Source organism: Channa argus, chromosome 3 (genome assembly GCF_033026475.1).
Source record: "Channa argus isolate prfri chromosome 3, Channa argus male v1.0, whole genome shotgun sequence".
Taxonomy (NCBI): Eukaryota; Metazoa; Chordata; class Actinopteri; order Anabantiformes; family Channidae; genus Channa; species Channa argus.
The window spans coordinates 4,783,559-4,801,512 of NC_090199.1; the positions used below are offsets into that span (position 1 = coordinate 4,783,559).

Genomic DNA, 17,954 nt, shown 5'->3' on the forward strand with positions numbered 1-17,954 from the left:
GGTCAGGGGGCAGTTATTATTTCTCCTCCATCACCTCTGAGAACAGTGGGATCTACTACTGCACATCAGAGAATCAATATGGGCACAACAAGTCATCATGTATAACAATAGATGTCCAGTGTAAGTACAAAAGATCTAAAACAGGTCTTAGGATAAAACTGATGTAAAGTACCAATATGTGAGTTTATTTGTTCTGCAGTACCCTACAGTATCTCTAAGGCTGAGCTTTGCCATCTGACAGAGGAAACTCATTTCAGTCACTTGTATTAACAACCTTATTCCTTCAGTCATTACCCAGAGGTCATGACCACAGGTTAGTGTTGGAATGTAGATTTACTGGTAAATTGAAAACCTTCGTCTTAGCTCCCTGGATCACTGGACCATGGAACCTTTCTGGAGCCAGACCTAGGAGTGGAGCGTCCTGTACCTGGGCCATCATTTATAGGGTCTGATCAGGTACAACCCAAAGAAATGGCATAGGGGCAGGAATTGGGCAACAATAGAAACCTTTACCATAATTTACATGTGACTGACACAATACGCTAACAGACCATATCACCTGACAACCGGGATTATCAATCTAATCGTAGCTCCAATGCTTGTGTCCTGTTTACATCCCCAGGTAAATCAGGAATAATAAGCATCATCAGGTTGACTGTTGTAATACTGATTCCTCTGCTTGTCTTGTGTCTGTGGATGAGGTAAAACAATAATCAGTAATCTGTTTCTCACTGTTCTTTTGTATTTTGAGTCACTTTCTGTTAAACTTTGCTTTTTGTTGTTTGATTCAATCCAGGAAGAAGAAACTTGTGAGCCCCAAATCTGACCTGAATGAACCTGTAGAGATGATGGAGGTGAGAGGTTGTATTAATAACATGTACCACGTACAGCAAGCACATCAATGACTTGTCAATATCTGATAAACTTCGTTTTAAAAGAAAAAAATGGATGAAAAGCATTAAAGTCTATGTACTTAAACTACAACAAAGCACAAACTGACACAAAGAGGAGCAGAGAGACCTGCTGTGAAGAAGAGTCAGGTTCTCGTCTCCTACATGTGGAAAAAACACAAAACATGCTCTGCTCAAATTCAGTTATGAAAATGACCTTATCTAAATGTGATGAGATTTTCCTCAGATGCTGTAAAAACAGATGGATGATCGAATGGGGGAAAAAAGGTCAAGTAACACAGAAGATGATGTGGATATAAATGTCATGTCATTTAATTCAAACTTCACAAAAGTCTTTACACTGAACATCAGTTGTTGTTTTTTTTTTATCTCTTCTATATGATTTAACACATACAGACCAGCACTTAAGTGTGTGATTAGATTTTTATCATTTTATTGGCATTTTCAATTCAACTTTATTTATATAGCGCCAATTTACAACAAAGTCATCTCAGGGCACTTTACAGAATAAAGTCCAGAGTACACAAGTATATAGAAGCAACCCAACAAATCCCCCTTGAGCAAGCCATAGGCAACAGTGGAGAGGAAAAACTCCCTTTAATGGAAGAAGCCTCCAGCAGAACCAGGCTCAGGGTGGGCGGCCATCTGCCTTGACCAGTTGGGGTGAGTGGAAAGTGAAGAAAGAAGAACAGAGCAACAACAAAACATTATACAGGTTGGTAGGACACAAAATTAACTGCCCACAGTGGTGACAAATGTATAGAGAAAAAGAGGAGGGGAGCTCATTGCACTTAGGGGAGTCCCCAACACTCTAAACCTATAGCATCTTAAGTAGGAGATGGTTCAGGTTGAGTGAGCAGTTCTGACTATAACCTTTATCAAAAAGGAAGGTTTTAAGCCTAGTCTTAAAAGTAGAGAGGGTGTCTGCCCCCGAAATTTGGATTTGGAAGCTGGTTCCACAGGAGAGGAGCTTGATAGCTAAAGGCTCTGCCTACCATTCTACATTTGCAAACTCTGAGAACCACAAGTAGGCCTGTATTCAGGGATTGAAGTGGTCTAATCGGGCGATACAGAACTGAGATCTTTTAAATATGATGGAGCTTGACCATTAAGAGTTTTGTATGTAAGAAGCAGGGTTTTGAATTCTAACACCATAGTGTTCTTAGTTAATTTCATTCTGTTGGCTGCTGCTTCTGCAGGCCTGGACTAGCTTGATGTCCTGTAAGTGACAAGCTCAGTCCTAGCGAAGCTGCTGAGCAAATATATTTGGAGGCACATGTGAGTGTTAGCATAGGATACATATTGTATATTTAAGAATCTGTGTCAAAAGATCAATGGCTTTCGGATTGTCAGTCACAGCAGAATGTGTTCCGCACTTCGAGTTTTTTTTATTTTTATGCTGAGTAGCAAAGAAAAACATACTTTAAATCTATAATTTATTTGGGTTTGTTCAGGGAAGTGAAGCTGAGCTTCACTAAATGTGCATCAGTATTTACTGTTGTTCAACATCTAATTTATGGGTCTTTGTTTGGGAATTTAGTTTTTGTCTTTTTGCCATTGCATTTACTCTAATTCCAAATGAGTCATGATTTGTTAAGTGTATAATTATTTTATTTTTTTTAAAACTAAAATGTAAATTGTAATGAAGCACTTTTTTTTTTTTTATGGCACAGGGAAGAAGATGGAAAAATTACTTTTGAGTAGTTTTTTTTAAAAGGTTATTTTTGGAGTAATGCAAATTGTTAATCACAAATAACTAAAATAACTGTCACAATCCCAACTCTTGAGAAGTTTTATGTATCTTCTCTCATGTGTTAATCGTTCTGTGACCTGTAAAGTGAATTATCTGTTACTGTTGTGGTTTTGGTCTTGTATGATTTACTCTTTTGAGTTTTTTTCACCTCTTCACCCTCACGTGTGGCCTGTTTCTCAGTTAGTATTGCGATCCCTACTTTGTTTGGTGGTTTCTGATTTTAGTTTTCGTAGTCCAGCACATCTGCTGACTGCTGTGACTTCTTGTTAATAAATCCTTTTGTACAGCAGTTAGTTCTGACCAAGCAATTTGATTGGATGAGTCATTCCGCGCTGATCTGGAGTAAAACGGCACTTGGACGCTTCACTGTTTGTATCCCTCCACTTCACAGCTGTTCTAATAACTAATAATTACAGTAACTGTCGGTTGCTGGTTTACTGATCCTGATATAATGGATGCAGTGAACATGGTGTGGTCTCAGCAGTTCAGGGTCAGAGAGCTGGGATCTGAACTTCCTTGCCTGTCCCTTGTCCTGGGAGATGTGCAGCTGCTCAACAGGAGGGGAGTATGTCCATGTTTACAGGGTCTAGTTGATCTGTGCATATGTGACAAAGTCTGCCTGCTGCAGGGAGGGAGGACTTCATCAAAGGTGAGAGAGGTTGGAGGGACCCAAGGGGGTCAGAAGAGTGGTAGGGACCATTTGTGAACCTTTGTCTTTTCAAATCTGCAATGTAAGATTTTCTGCCAGTTGATTGTTTTCAGTGGGGAGGGGGCTTCTTTTCTACACTGATTTCCCAGAAGTCTTTCCAAACTGAGGAGAATCATGGGCTGAGGGCGTCTCCAGCTTCTCCACATGTCTCTTCTTGTCCGCTTTACTGTACCTGGCTTGTCTCTACAAGTCCCCCCCTCAGTGGACATCTTCCTTGTCTCAGCTGGGACATCTGAGCACTGTGTGTAATGGTAAAGTCGTCGAACACAGTAACCACAGAGTCTAAAAGGAGACCTGCTTGTGTTCAACTGAAATAAACCGATGCAAACTAAATAAAGAATCTGCAGTGATGAAAGTTTTGTCGTTATTAGGAAACATCACAGGATGGAGACTGTGTTGATCACAGCTCTGAATGTGGTGTGATAAAATTAAAACATTTCATTCTTTTTTTGACATAGTTTTAAGTCATAGTCCTAAAGTAGCATCAGACATTTTGTGTCTGTTAATGCAGGACGTCTCTAAAGTCAGTGTCCCATTTTTAGTGTAATGACATGTGACTCATTATTTTCTGTTTTCAAACTTGTGCATCACTGAGACACTTCTTCCTGTAATAATTAAAAAAATAAAAAAATTTTAAAAAAAGGAAGAGAAGAAAATGAATCTTGTCTTTGAATATTGGTAATGAGCTTTGGATACTGAAGTTCACAAAATCGCTCTCTAATTCTTTCTTTTATATATATTTAAAGTTGTCGTTTACATTTGGTTTAACAACAAGCAAAACATTTTCTGCCTTCCGCTTCACGGTGTTTATTAATGAGGAGGAAGGAAGTTTGGTGTCCTTTTTTTTACGCTCCTGAGCACAGAGGAAGATTACAATTGCAGACATCTTCCTTCTTTTAAGCACGTAGACATTTGTGATGTGACTAATACATTAACTATCCTCTAATATTTTTGTTCCCTGAAGCCGCTCGCAGACTGGAGAGGAGCAGCTATGAGTTTAACAGCAGTAGCAGCTGTAATTTTTGTATGTGTTTTCTCTAAATCAGGTATGTGTACAGTATTTTATGTTTCCAATGTATGTTAAATGTATATTAGTCCTATTCAGAGCAGCCTGTGCTGATTGGATTTAAGATGAGAGAAACCTTTTATTCGTATCACAGTGGGGAAATTTTACAGCTGCAGCAAAAGTCTGCAGAATGGAAAAAATCAAAAAACTAAATTATTTTTAGTAGAATGCAGACAGATAATGTTTTTTTTTAAAAAAGGGGAAGTGATTAATGCAGAGCACATTTAAAAAAAACAAAAAAACTGCTCTGTCTCAGCAGCTGCTCAGTGTTAAGGTCACTATGTGCTATTATTTCCAAGGGCCCAAAAAGAAATTGGCTTCTTTACATGAAAATGATCAAGAACTGGCCCCAGGCTGTACGTCTGTTTCCGGTCACCTTCTCTCACCCACTCTTCCACCGGATCCCAGTGTTGTTAGTTACTCAGGTTCTCTAGGAGCCTGTTTGGGGTCTTCAGCTTCTTTTTAGCCTTTTCATGCTGTTGCTGCCTGCCTGTGCTTGCATTACTCATCTTGTTTTGTCAGCGTGCAGTTTTGGAATTCAGGCCCAAGTTTTTGGATTTGAGCAACCCATCAAAAACACGTGACAATCAGTTTTCCTCTGCAGTGTAGTGGAGTAAATGTTGTGAGGGAATAGAGTAAATTTAGTCATATGGTTGGATAATTAGCAGGGTCGTGGCTGGGTCGTGTTTGGAGGAATGTTTGAGATCACAGCAGGCATTTTATGTTACAAGGCCCAAAGCAATGTAGCAGATAGTGGGTCCTGGGGTCACAAGATCTAAAAGAGGGGACAATAAAAGGGTTTTATTTACTGACATCTTCAGATAACCTAGAAAGGGACAAGAGTGATGACTGTCAACTGCATGCACCTGCTTTCTTCATTCATGTTTTGTGAGGGTGGTTCCTGTCTTGGGTTTAAGTATAAATAGAAGGGGTTTGGGATACAAGTAAGAAACAACACTCAACATCCATGTGTTCTTCTCCATGCCGGCATGTATTAAACTGAGATGGTTCATCACGCTGAGATCTGTCTACAATTCTTCCAAGAGGAAACATTTCTATCACAATGTGCAGCAGAGTTTCATCAAGTACATGTGTCATCCTTACATTCTACTGTGTATATAGGAATGTTGTTCTTTAATCATCAGGCGAGCAATACTCAATCTCTGTAGCCTTATTGATTAAATGTCAAGTACATGAAAAGAATTGATATTCATTGTCAAGTCTGTTTATGAAGCATTTGGTGTTTCATAGAAAGCAGCAAATTAACAAAATTATTTAAAATCTAAAATGTAATCATGTACATGATGTTTGTTCTATGAAAGACATGTTAAGTAATGATACAGGTTATTTCCTTTGAAATTAAATGTAGTTACATGTTCTTCTATTAGTATGAAAACTCCCTGTTTGTTGATGTACATGTTTAAATTCACAGTATGTAACACTTGCAAAAATGAAACTGGAAGATTCATCATTTTTTAAAAACATGTTACAGATGGTGTCTAAAGGCTTTTTCTTATGATCTCAACACAGCTTTGATGGTATGAGGTGACTGCTTTACTATGTGACCATACCACTGTAGGAAGCAGTGGAAACCTGTTGAATGAATCGGCTAAAACCACAGTACTTTAAGACAAGTACTAAGTGAACATAGATAAATACCACATCAACTTGCATAATGAGCCACTTTTTGACTGTAAAGCATCATATTTCTCATCATATCATTGGTTTCCACAGTGGGATGATGTAAGAGTCAAAATAGAATTTTGAATTCAGTTCTTTTGGGCAGCACGGTGGTCGAGCGGTTAGTGCTGCTGCCTCCCGGCTACAAGAATCAAATCCCTGGTTGTCTGCATCCTTACTGTGTGTAGTTTGCATGTTCTCCCAGTGCTTATGTGAGTTTTTCTGGTTCCTTCCACAGTCCACAAACATGCATGTTAGATAAATGGTAACTTTAAATTGCCAGTGGGTGTGGACGTCTCTCTGTGTCGGCCCTGAGGTGGACTGGAGGCCTGTCCAGGGTGGACTCTGCCTCCCACCCTGTCACAGTGGGAATAGACTCCTGAATCCATGGATTCAGTTCACTTGCAGGTTTATATACTGTATCACATCTACAAAATCTAAAATGTGATTGTTGTTTCTGCTGTTCTGTGTTACAGTGGTACATGGTCAGAATGACTGGGGAGTAACTTACACCTCTACTGACATCTGTGTCTTAGAAGGATCAACAGTGGACATTCACTGTACTTACACGTACCCATCCAGGACAGGAGACATTGTTACTACAGTTGAAGACACATTCTGGTTTACTAAAGTTAATGACTATAAACATGTGGACCTGAGATTGTCCTCAGTGTTTGCAGGTCGTCTGCAGTTTTCCTGTGATAAAAACACCTGCAGTCTGAGAATAACAGACCTGAGAAAAAACGACTCGGACGTCTACTATTTCAGATTCATCACAAACCAACCAGGAGGGAGATACACTGGTCAACCTGGAGTCACTTTGACTGTCAAACGTAACTTTTTTACCCACAACCTTTTTTTTTTTTTTTATTTGTCAAGATCATTAAAACTGTGGTGTGAATATATAAGTGTAAACTTTGGGCTCGTGATAAAATAGTAACTTTTTCAGTTAAAGTTTTTAATTATGTGAAATTAATATATTTTGTTTTCAAGGGAGAACGAAATGATCATACATGTGGAACATGTGGATTTAGAACATTTACACATTTTCTTTTTTCTCCCTTCTTGACAAATCCAGCTCTACAGCTACAGTGGTTTTCTATGACACAGCTCAAATGTTCCAGCAGTTGTGGTCCACCTGATCATCCGTCCTACATCTGGTACAAGAATGGACAGAAAACTCAGGGAGAAACATCTTTATATCCAGACAAACTTAGTCAAACAGACAGTTATACCTGTGCTCTTAAAGGACGTGAGGACTTCCCCTCTACCTCAGTGTGTGAGTTTAATCCACAGTAAAACTAGAACACTGTCCCATGACTGTGTCTTTTTCCACATTAACACCATGTCATGATCCGACACTCCCAATGCGCTTCCTCCCTTTGGACTTTTATTTTGTAGCCCCTTTTCCCCACTTTCTGCTTCTAGTTCTGTTCCTTAACTTTACCTTCATTATCCCTCATTGTTTGCACCTGTTCCCCTCACTATTTAAGTCCAGCCTTCCTCACAGTTCCCGGCCAGATCCTGACAGTGATTTTGGCTTAGTGGGATGTATTTTTGTTATAATTTGTCAGTTATATTTTCCTCTACCCTCTTGTTAGGAGCGACTTCTGTTCTATGTTAATTTTTACCAATAAACGTGTTTATGAGTTCAGTCCCTCTCACCGTATCCTCACTTGGGTCCGATTTACCAGAATCGCGATACACCATCTGTTTGCATTGAGCTGTACAGAACCTTTAAAACTGTAACAATACAACTGCTGTGTATCACTGCAGTTACAGATGTAGCTGTAACAAGACTGTTTTAAATGTTTTATCTTTCAGGTGGAAAAGAACAAATCTGCAACACAGTGAATTACACTGACAGAAGAATCTGTGTCTTCAAAGGTTCATCAGTGAACATTTCATGTACTTACACTAGTGTTGGTTATATCACCTCTAAATTCTGGTTCAGTCCTGAACGTAGTCGTCAGTGGCAGAATCCCTCACAGCCTGAGGATCTTAGTAAAGACTCCCAGTATTCAGGTCGTGTTCGGGTCTTTGAGACAGAGACAGGACGCTCCACTCTGAGAATCACTGACCTGAGAGAGACAGATTCAGCCCAGTATCACTTCAAATTCATAACATGGGGCTTTGAATGGAGGAGCAGTTTACCTGGAACAACTCTGACTGTCACAGGTACTGATCAGTACAAACTGATGTTATACTTCATATACAAAGAGCAGTGTCTGTGTTATGTAGCTGTTCTAATAATTATAGAATAATTTATTTTAATAAGTTTGTGTACTTTAAAAGACAGCATGACAGTACTGATGATATTTATTTATGTCATTTATCTGTGTGTGTACCTGTGTTTCTGTAAAGATCCAGATCTGCAGGTGATAGTGAAGATAATATATTATACATCATTTTCTACCTGGACTAAACTGAAGTGTCACAGCAGTTGTCGTCTGCCAGTTGATTCTTCCTACATCTGGTACAAGAATGGAGAAAAAATGAGAGAAAATCAGGAAGAAATATCAATATATCCTGGAAACTATTATTCAGACAGCTATTCCTGTGCTGTCAAAGGACATGAGGATTGTCCTTCTCCTTCAGTGTGTGAGTTTCCTCCACATTTTATCCACTAGCTGAACAGTATCTGCTGTGGTCTGTAAGTCTTTGTGTTACATTTTAAAATCACTGATGCACCACAACAATTTTAAATATGTTGCATTTTGACTTTGCTGGCTGCACTAAAACCTGAACATTATTATACAATTCAATATGATTTATTGTTGTGTATTTAGTCTCTGTTTAAACCATTGGAATAATAAAAACCTTCATTTGCATCTCACTCTGTCAGTGACCTTGACTATTAATGTTTCACCTTAGGGACATTTTATTACAATAATGTCCTCAAAGTGTAACATTGAGAATGATGAAATGATGTAACAGAGTCTAGACAGTTAAATTCACATCTGTCATCTCGGTGACACAAATATAGTGACTTTTGTAAAAGTGCTATTTTTAAATGTTTTATCTTTCAGGTGTTTATGGTGAATCCTGCAACACAGTAATTTACACTGACAGAAGAATCTGTGGCCCTAAAGGTTCATCAGTGAACATTTCATGTACTTACAATGGTTATAATCAGGTCAAATCTAAATTCTGGTTCAGGTCTGAACGTAGTGGTCAGTGGCAGAATCCCTCACAGCCTGAGGATCTTAGTAAAGACTCCCAGTATTCAGGTCGTGTTCGGGTCTTTGAGACAGAGACAGGACGCTCCACTCTGAGAATCACTGACCTGAGAGACACAGATTCAGCCCAGTATCACTTCAAATTCATAACACAGAGCTTTGAATGGAGGAGCAGTTTACCTGGAACAACTCTGACTGTCACAGGTACTGATCAACTCAAATCTCAGCACCACTTTCTAATACAGTAATCTCATGTGACATTATCATATTCATGACTTTAAAAATATATCAATGCTTTACAGATTTGTCTTCTTCTTTTCCTTTCGGCTGTTCCCTTTCAGGGGTCTCCACAGTGAATCATGTGCCTCCATCTAACTCTGTCCTCTGCATCCTCTTCTCTCACACCAACTAACTTCATGTCCTCCCTCACTACATCCATAAATCTCCTTTTTGCTCTTCCTCTAGACCTCCTGCCTGGCAGCTCCAACCTCAGCATCCTTCTACTGATATATTCACAGTTTCTCCTCTGAACATGTCCAAACCACCTCAATCTGGCCTCTCTGACTTTATCTCCAACACATCTAACATGAGCTGTCCCTCTGATGTCCTCATTCCTGATCCTGTCCATCCTCATCACTCCCCAACAGAACCTCAACATCTTACGCTCTGCTACCTCCAGCTCTGCCTCCTGTCTTTTCTTCAGTGCCACTGTCTCTAAGCCGAACCTACACACACCTACAGCACCTCTCCACTGTCTTACAGCTCTCATACATGTCCTGCACCACTCTAACATACTTCTCTGCTGCTCCAGACGTCCTCATACAATACCACAGGTCCTCTCTCTGCACCCTGTCATACGCTTTCTCTAAATTTACAAAGAAACAATGCAACTCCCTCTGACCCTCTCTGTACTTCTCCATCAACATCCTCAAAGCAAATACTGCATCTGTTGAACTCTTTCTAAGCATGAAACCATATTGCTGCTCACAAATATTCACCTCTGCCCTTAGCCGAGCTTCCACTACTCTTTCCCACAACTTCATTGTTTGGCTCATCAGCTTTATTCCGCTGTAGTTGCCACAGCTCTGCACATCTCCCTTGTTCTTAAAAATTGGCACCAGTACACTTCTCCTCCAGTCCTCAGCATCCTCGCACTCTCCAAGATCTTGTTGAACAAACTAGTCAGAAACTCTACTGCCACCTCTCCTAGACACTTCCATACCTCCACAGGTTTGTCATCAGGACCAACTGCCTTTCCACTCTTCATCCTCTTCAACATCTTCCTCACTTCACTTTTACTAATCTTTGCTACTTCCTGCTCCACACCAGTCACCTCTTCTACTCTTCGTTGCCTTTCATTTTCCTCATTCATCACCTCTTCAAAGTTCTCCTTCCATCTTCCCATCACACTCCTGGCACCTGTCCATATATTTCCATCCCTATCTTTAATCACTCTAACCTGCTGCACATCCTTCCCATCTCTATCTCTTTGTCTCACCAACCTGTACAAATCCACCTCTGTCTCTTTAGTGTCCAACATAACATACAAGTCCTCATATGCTCCTTGTTTGGCCTTTGCCACCTCTACCTTCACCTTACGCTGCATCTCCCTGTACTCCTGTCTACTCTCTTCAGTCCTCTGTGTCCCACTTCTTCTTAGCTAACCTCTTTCTCTGTATACACTCCTGAACTTCCTCGTTCCAACACCAAGTCTCCTTGTCCACTTTCCTCTTTCCTGATGACACACCAAGTTCCCTCCTACCTGTCTCCCTGATCACATTAGCTGTAGTAGTCCAGCCATCTGGAAGCACCTCCAAACCACCCAGAGTCTGTCTCAGTTCCTCCCTGAAAATTACACAACATTCTTCCTTTTTCAACTTCCACCACTTCGTCCTCTGCTCTGCCTTTGTCCTCTTCATCTTCCTCACAACCAGAGTCATTTTACACACCACCATCCTGTGTTGTCTGGCTACACTCTCCCCTATCAATGCTTTACAGTCACTGATCTCTTTCAGATTACAACGTCTACACAAGATGTCGTCCACCTGAGTGCTTCTACCTCCGCTCTTATGTCACCCTATGTTCCTGCCTCTTCTGGATGAAAGTGTTAACTGCAGCCATTTCCATCCTCACAAACTCCTCTTTCAGGATAACTCCTACTCCATTTCTCTTCCTATCTGACCCATGGTAGAACAACTTGAAGCCGGCTCTTAAGCTTCTGGCCTTGCTACCTTTCCCCCTGGTCTCCTGTATACACAGTATGTCCACCTTCCTTCTCTGCATCATGTCAGTCAACTCTCTAGCCTTCCCTGTCATAGTCCTACATTCTTAGCTTTCCTCTTCTCTCTCTGCCTACGAACACACCTTCCTCCTTTTCTTCTTCGACTACGACCAACAGTAGTCCAATTTCCACTGGTAACCTGTAGGTCAACAGCACCAGTGGCAGCCGTTGTTAACCCGGGTCCCGACCGATCTGGTATGGAAGCCATTGTCACGATTTGCAATTTTAATTTGGCATGTGTTTTACATTGGATGCCCTTCCTGACACAACCATATGCATTGAAACAAGACTTGGGACTGGCACAGGAAGACACTGGCTTGTGTCCCCTTCCGTTTGCATTCACAACATTTTAACCTATGAGTTTTTATTTACTGTTATCCAGCATCATCATGAGCTGTCCCTCATGTGTCCAGGTCTCCAGGTGCAGGTGATCAGACTAACAGTCCAGGAGTCTCATACTGAGGCGGAGCTCAAGTGTCACAGCAGCTGCAGACCAGCTGCTCGTCTTTCCTACGTCTGGTTCAAGAACGGAGAGAAAATCACCAAGGAGGAAAATTCTTACAAAGACCAGTTTTATCCTGGAGACATCATCTCTTGTGCTTTAAAGGGACATGAGGATTACAGCTCCCCCCCAGTGTGTGAGTTTGAGTCACTATGTAACTAAGTAGAAAGTGAAAACATTATGGTCTGTCCAATATGGAGAGAAGCTCCACTACTCACTGTTTGATGTTTTTCTCCTGCAGCTGCTCTGAAGGTGCCGTCTGTGTCAGTGAGTCCACAAAGTGAAATCATGGAGGGAAGTTCAGTGACTCTGATCTGTAGCAGTGATGGTAACTCAGCAGCTAATTATACCTGGTACAGGAAGAACCAAACAGTGGTCAGCAAAGGACCACAGCTTGTCTTCAGCTCCATCCAGTCCTCTGACTCTGGACAGTATTACTGTACAGCTGAGAACGAGCTGGGGAGGAGGACGTCTGAAGACACCTTCATTAATGTGAAATGTAGGCTCCTGTGAACTTTAACTTTTTTGGTTTTTCACTCTTCACAATGTGGGACTGATTATTAGTGAATGATCTCCTCCAGATCCTCCAAAGCCACCCTCTGTGTCAGTGAGTCCCTCTGCTGAGATAGTGGAGGGTAGTTCAGTGAATCTGACCTGTAGCAGTGATGCTAACCCAGCAGCTAATTATACCTGGTACAGGAAGAACCAAACACTGCATCAAGGGTCAGGGGGCAGTTATTATTTCTCCTCCATCACCTCTGAGAACAGTGGGATCTACTACTGCACGTCAGAGAATCAATATGGGCACAACAAGTCATCATGTATAACAATAGATGTCCAGTGTAAGTACAAAAGATCTTAAACAGGTCTTAGGATAAAACTGATGTAAAGTACCAATATGTGAGTTTATTTGTTCTGCAGTACCCTACAGTATCTCTAAGGCTGACCTTTGCCACCTGACAGAGGAAACTCATTTCAGTCACTTGTATTAACAACCTTATTCCTTCAGTCATTACCCAGAGGTCATGACCACAGGTTAGTGTTGGAATGTAGATTTACTGGTAAATTGAAAACCTTCGTCTTAGCTCCCTGGATCACTGGACCATGGAACCTTTCTGGAGCCAGACCTAGGAGTGGAGCGTCCTGTAGCTGGGCCGTCATTCATGGGATCTGTTCAGGCACAGCCCAGAGAAATGGCATAGAGCCATTACCTTCAGGGGCAGGAATTGGGGTCAGGTGTAATGTAAACTAGGTGCCAGTTAAAGTCAGGGACCAAGATCTGCTCATCCCAGGCTTTGTAAGCTGGTTAAGCTGTTTTTTGGTACTGTTACTGAATTGTGTCTCTGTTTCCCAGATCCTCCACAGCTTCCCTCTGTGTCAGTGAGTCCCTCTGCTGAGATAGTGGAGGGTAGTTCAGTGAATCTGACCTGTAGCAGTGATGCTAACCCAGCAGCTAATTATACCTGGTACAAGGAGAATGAAGACTCACCAAAAGCTTCAGGACAGATCTTCACAATCACTGACTTCAGACCTGAACACAGTGGGAATTATTACTGTGAAGCCCAGAACACAAGAGGACGTCAGAACTCAACATTATATTTGACTGTTTTTACAGGTTAATTTGTCTGATCCCCCTGCACATGTGCACATCAGATGTTAAAACAAACTATATGTGGATGAAACTGGTGAAGCAGTCTGTACAGTTGTTTGAGTTTATCTGCAGTGATAAAGGTTGTAGGGTCTGTTGGCAGCAGGACACAAGAACTGTAGTGTGTCCTGTAAATGCATCTCATATAAATTGGCAACTGAGTGAACATGAACAACGTACAAAAGGACAAAACTCTATACTGTGCATAGCAGCCAGATGTGAAATACTCTAGAGCCTTAAACAAGACTTTCACAATGATGTTATAATGATTGCAGGATAGGAATTCCTAAGGACATAACTTGATGCATTTTCTGATGTTAACTTGAACCAAAAGCATTTATAAACCTGAATTCTTTAACTTGATCACAGGTTTTCCTTGGCAATCAGTGGTCATTGGACTAAGCCTTGCTGTCCTTCTTATGACAGTCTACCTGCTTGTAAGGTGAGAAGCTCTGTTTTACTAAACCTAAATATCAGTGATGTCAGCAGTTAGTCTGTCAACTAAATAATATATTTGTTATCAATTTTCATAAGCAGAAAAAGGAGGACCTCCAAGCAATCATCTGTGCCTGGTGACAGGCCTGACAACAGTGAACAGGTGAAACTTTATTCTGGTTCATCATCTCAGGTTAAACTACTTGGTAAAAGTTAAAGCTAATCTGATGGGGATGATCTGGTAAAATCCCAAAATTCAGAATTTCAAAGTGTTCGCTAAATATTTAATTTTTTTTTTTTTTTTTGCATCATGTTTTTCTTTAGTACATTTGCTACTTGATCATTAGCTGAAGGGCTGATGCTTTGACCTTTTCTGCCATGATGCCTCATGATGTTAGTTCCTATTACAATGTGACTAAAAAAATGCAGTGTGTGAGTTTGAGTGAAAACACAGGTTTCCTGGCCTTGAAATACGACTTGAATATAAGGAACTGGAGCTTGTACACGGATGTTTAACCGTGGCTTAAAGTATTCAGCTTGTTTAGTGCTGTCACCCTTGGCAAGATGCAAGACCTGCACTAATATAAAAACTCCTAAACCCGACTGACAAATGTTGCGTATGAACGTTCATCTGGGACGTTATGACCAGGAAGATATCAGTGGGATGACATTCAGTGACTGGCCTGAAGCTCTTAGATCAACCAGGAGGAGCTGAACAATCTGGCTGTGGAGAACGACTTCTGGGCTTCTAGTTTATCTTTCGGCTGCTGGATACAACAATACTGTACTACCCAACATTCTACCAAGTTCTGCATTGTTACACATGTGAGATTTAATGGTAAAAATATTTTTCCAGTCTCATCCCGGTCGCCAAGAGGAGCAGGACGATGATCACTATGCCAGCGTCCGTTTCGTGAACAACCAGGTCGATGTTGCCTACTTCAACACGAGACCAGCTGGAGCCCACAGACACAAGACAGACGAAGAAGAGGATTGTGTTGTGTACTCTGCTGTCAGGTGTAACAGAGCCGCCCCGAGGTGAGCAGCTCACTTCCACCACAACCTAACATTTATTTAAAAGAACTGATGGACATGGATGTTGCTGTTCCATCCACTTGCTTTGTTTACATATTCTCTACCACTGTATCACTGTGTGTCTCATGAGTTCCTGGTTATTTCTCCTTCTTAGAGCCACAAGTCCAGACACTGAGGAGGATCCAGCTGCATTGTACAGCACAGTCAAGAAAATCCACTGAACACAAGAGGAGGCTTCATTTTCCCTTTTTATTTTTTCAATTAGATACTGCAGAGGTATGATCTATAAGTACTTTACTGAAGAATAACATGCATTAGGTGATGAAGTTGTAGTTTTTTTCTGCCACTAGATGTAAGTAAAGACACATTTTACAGAAGAAACACCGAAGGTCCTGTGGGGTTAACTTCTTTCATTTTCAGTGCTTTGTTTTTAGCAGTTCAGCTGTGACAGTTTTTGTTTCCTGATAATTTCTTTTGTAATATTCTGTAATTGTCAATCTTGCTTCCCTCTGTTATTCTCTGTTATAGTTTTTTTTCTTTCTGTAATGTTTTGTATTTTTCACATCAGTTTATTTCCACATTCTGTCTGGTATTATCTTGTTTTTTTAATCTGAGACATGTATTCTTATGAGCTAAGAGGAAGCACATATTTGGCATTTTTCTGTCATCCTTTTTTTTTTTTTTTGTAATACTAAATATTTGTATAGATTTTCTTAAAGTACTGAATACTTGTCATCTCATGGAAAATATACGTATTTGGTTAAAATGCTCACAGCTCACATCCATGGAGTCACTGTCAAAACAGGTTTGAAAGGGATTGACTCAATAAAAATCCAGTGAAGCCTAAGGAGAAGTTTAACCTGAAACCTGTTTAAATGTAAAAGACCACAATACTCCACAGCAAAGTATAAGAACTGCATGAAAAAGTAGTTAATAAGTAAAAAAAATAAAAAAATAAAAAAATATTCAGCTGCTTAAATATTGTCCACAATCATCATACAGAAGCTAAAACCAATGCTAAGTCTTCTCTGGTCATGTTTAGTTAGTTCTGAGCCAGCATCCTGGATTAGCTTGTTCACCCGTGGCACAGATCCAGTGTTGTCCTAAAACTATTAGAAACACATCAGACACACACACTGTCCACTGGAAGACATATTTAACAAATTTTGCCCACGTGGTCCAACCCGGCTTACGTTGTACCACAGTTGGTCACTCACATATGCTCAACATCTCAGGTGGAAATGTGTGTATCTGAGTTACTGCAGAGTTTTTAAAATCTAGTTTCCAAAATGAAAAACCAAAATTTAATAAAAAATATAAAACTGAAAAGCTCTAATAACAGATGTCATGCTGCTAAAGCTGCTCAGACGTTTTGTATCTATTATTAAAGCAGGACACGTTCATTAAGGTATCAGTGTGTATAACATACATTTACATTAACACATTACCATTAAAACAAATTATTTTTCTTAACTTAAATAAAAAGAATTATAAGATTCTTGTCTTCACATAGTTTATGTGCGGTTGATGAAAGAATGTAACCAGTAACATTTGGTATGACTGATATCAGAAAAGTGTTGGCAGGTAAATGAACCAATGTCCAACAACCTACTTAGCAGATATCTGCCAGCCAAGAGATTTAGCATCGTTACAGCAACCTTACCAAACTTTTATTGATACAGGAAATCACCAACGGTCAAATTCAAAGAGTTTGTTTTCAGAGAGTCTGGTTATGAATTGGAAAAGATCCACATGAAATCAGATCCTGGCAACACAAAGCCCCATGACAGCTCCTAGCTCCTCACAGCCACTGAATGACGGCTCAGAATAGTGCAGTGAACTAGTTGTAGTTGTCATTGTAGACACATAAGGACAATCTCCTATAAATTACTGAATACATCTAATTTCAGGCATTTGGTTACAGTATTCAAGGTTCGTGCACAAATACTATAAACTTACGTAAAGAGCCACAACAACGTATTGGTGAAGTGCAGTCACAGCTAAAGCTGTAGAGTTGTAGTTTAAATGCACTGTCTGTCCAGGCTCGCATTCTAATCAGCTCATACATGAGTGATGAGGTTTGTGCCACACTCAAACTGGTTTTCATCAGTTTAGTTGGAGCAATTGTTTTAATTTTTGGAGCAATTCTTCTTCATTACAACTGTCTATCATGCCTGTTCGTCTACAAAATAAATCACGTCTTCTCTTTACCTATAATTATAACCCATCTCTCTTGTCCTGTATCTGCTGTATTTTTTCACCCCACTCTGGCTCCTTTTCATAGACCTGATGAGTAACATTCATGCTCAAGGTTTGTGTCCATGCAAAGGCCATAAAATTGGATGAAGAGACACAACTGTCTATTGGTGAATTGGAGTTATTAGTAAAGCAGGTTTGAATGTCTACAGCATTTCCAGCCGTGGTTAAAGACTTTCAGTAGCTTGATTTAAAATCTGTGTGCAGTGGAAAAATACAGTCTGCAACAAAGTAAAAGAACTGCAAGTGTTGAACTAAAAGAGCTGCATGAGTTCACAGGGACCTTTGTGCCCGATGTATTTCAATTCTTTTCAGACATTCCTGAGATATTGTGTTCACATGAACAGGATGGACGTGAGGACAGTAACCTTGACCTTTGATCACCAAAGTGTAATCAGTTCATGATCAAGTCCAATAAGTCGAATAAGAAAGGAGACTTGCTCTGCAGTACATCTGTCATGTTGACAACACAATACACCAAACTTTCTGTCATGTGTTC

The 17,954-nt window shown here is 40.3% G+C and overlaps 2 protein-coding genes across 2 annotated transcripts; both read left to right on the plus strand.

The window, feature by feature from the left end:
- Positions 1 to 18: 18 nt before the first annotated feature.
- Positions 19 to 13,346, plus strand: LOC137124681 (uncharacterized). Its single transcript, XM_067499773.1, has 10 exons — positions 19 to 701; positions 797 to 4,419; positions 6,596 to 6,952; positions 7,198 to 7,398; positions 7,944 to 8,297; positions 8,484 to 8,720; positions 9,149 to 9,502; positions 11,993 to 12,217; positions 12,323 to 12,580; positions 12,663 to 13,346. The coding sequence occupies exons 2-10, from the start codon at positions 4,365 to 4,367 to the stop codon at positions 12,941 to 12,943; spliced, it is 2,322 nt and encodes a 773-aa protein (XP_067355874.1). The 5' UTR covers positions 19 to 701; positions 797 to 4,364; the 3' UTR covers positions 12,944 to 13,346.
- On the plus strand, positions 13,345 to 17,412 carry LOC137124547 (B-cell receptor CD22-like; the record flags this gene model as incomplete). The annotated part of the gene is made up of 5 exons (XM_067499616.1): positions 13,345 to 13,696; positions 14,099 to 14,171; positions 14,264 to 14,327; positions 15,021 to 15,202; positions 15,354 to 17,412. Coding segments are annotated over 5 exons (738 nt in total), but the record flags the coding sequence as incomplete, so codon positions are not given.
- Between the last annotated feature and the right edge of the window lie 542 nt (positions 17,413 to 17,954).

Excerpts from the sequence above, each read along its gene's own strand:
- LOC137124681 (XM_067499773.1), top strand. The coding sequence starts at position 4,365 with ATGAGTTTAACAGCAGTAGCAGCTGTAATTTTTGTATGTGTTTTCTCT. Across the intron at positions 4,420-6,595 it reads ATGTGTTTTCTCTAAATCAG|TGGTACATGGTCAGAATGAC; the intron begins GTATGTGTACAG and ends TCTGTGTTACAG. Across the intron at positions 6,953-7,197 it reads AGTCACTTTGACTGTCAAAC|CTCTACAGCTACAGTGGTTT; the intron begins GTAACTTTTTTA and ends TGACAAATCCAG.